We start from the raw sequence: 390 nt of genomic DNA on the forward strand, positions 1-390 counted from the left end.
CCCATTCTCACCCCCCTTTCATCCTCCCCACCCCCCCAGTTCCTTACTGGGGGCATTGGCAGGTCTTCTTCTCACTGAGGAGTCTCTTGATCTGAGACATCCGCACTGCCTGGCGCTGTCCAGGAAGAAGGAGAGGAGTAGTGAGGGTCCCAGGCCTCCAGAAGGGAGGTGCCCCTTGGAGGGGGGAGTGGGGAAAGCTGGGAGAGGAGAAGCAGATACTGTGGCTGAGGCCATCTGTCCCAGAGTTCACTCTCTGCTCCTTCCTGCCTCTCCCTCCCTGGGATCTGGGACAGAGCCCAGTCTGCAATAAGGGAACTCGACGGTGGGTAGAGAGAAACAGAGCAGAAGCAGGTCACATAGACAGGACACCCTAGTCACTATGTGTGTGTA

The 390-nt window shown here is 57.9% G+C and overlaps 1 protein-coding gene across 1 annotated transcript in view; it reads right to left on the reverse strand.

The window, feature by feature from the left end:
* The window catches only part of CD4 (CD4 molecule), a 22,778-nt gene that overhangs the window by 1,003 nt on the left and 21,385 nt on the right, over positions 1-390 (reverse strand). Inside the window, exon 9 of the mRNA XM_005873680.2 lies at positions 48-115. Within this exon, the coding sequence (XP_005873742.1) occupies positions 48-115 (68 nt within the window). The remainder of the gene's footprint in view (positions 1-47; positions 116-390) is intronic.

The sequence above is a fragment of the Myotis brandtii genome, unplaced genomic scaffold (genome assembly GCF_000412655.1).
Source record: "Myotis brandtii unplaced genomic scaffold, ASM41265v1 scaffold417, whole genome shotgun sequence".
Lineage (NCBI taxonomy): Eukaryota > Metazoa > Chordata > Mammalia > Chiroptera > Vespertilionidae > Myotis > Myotis brandtii.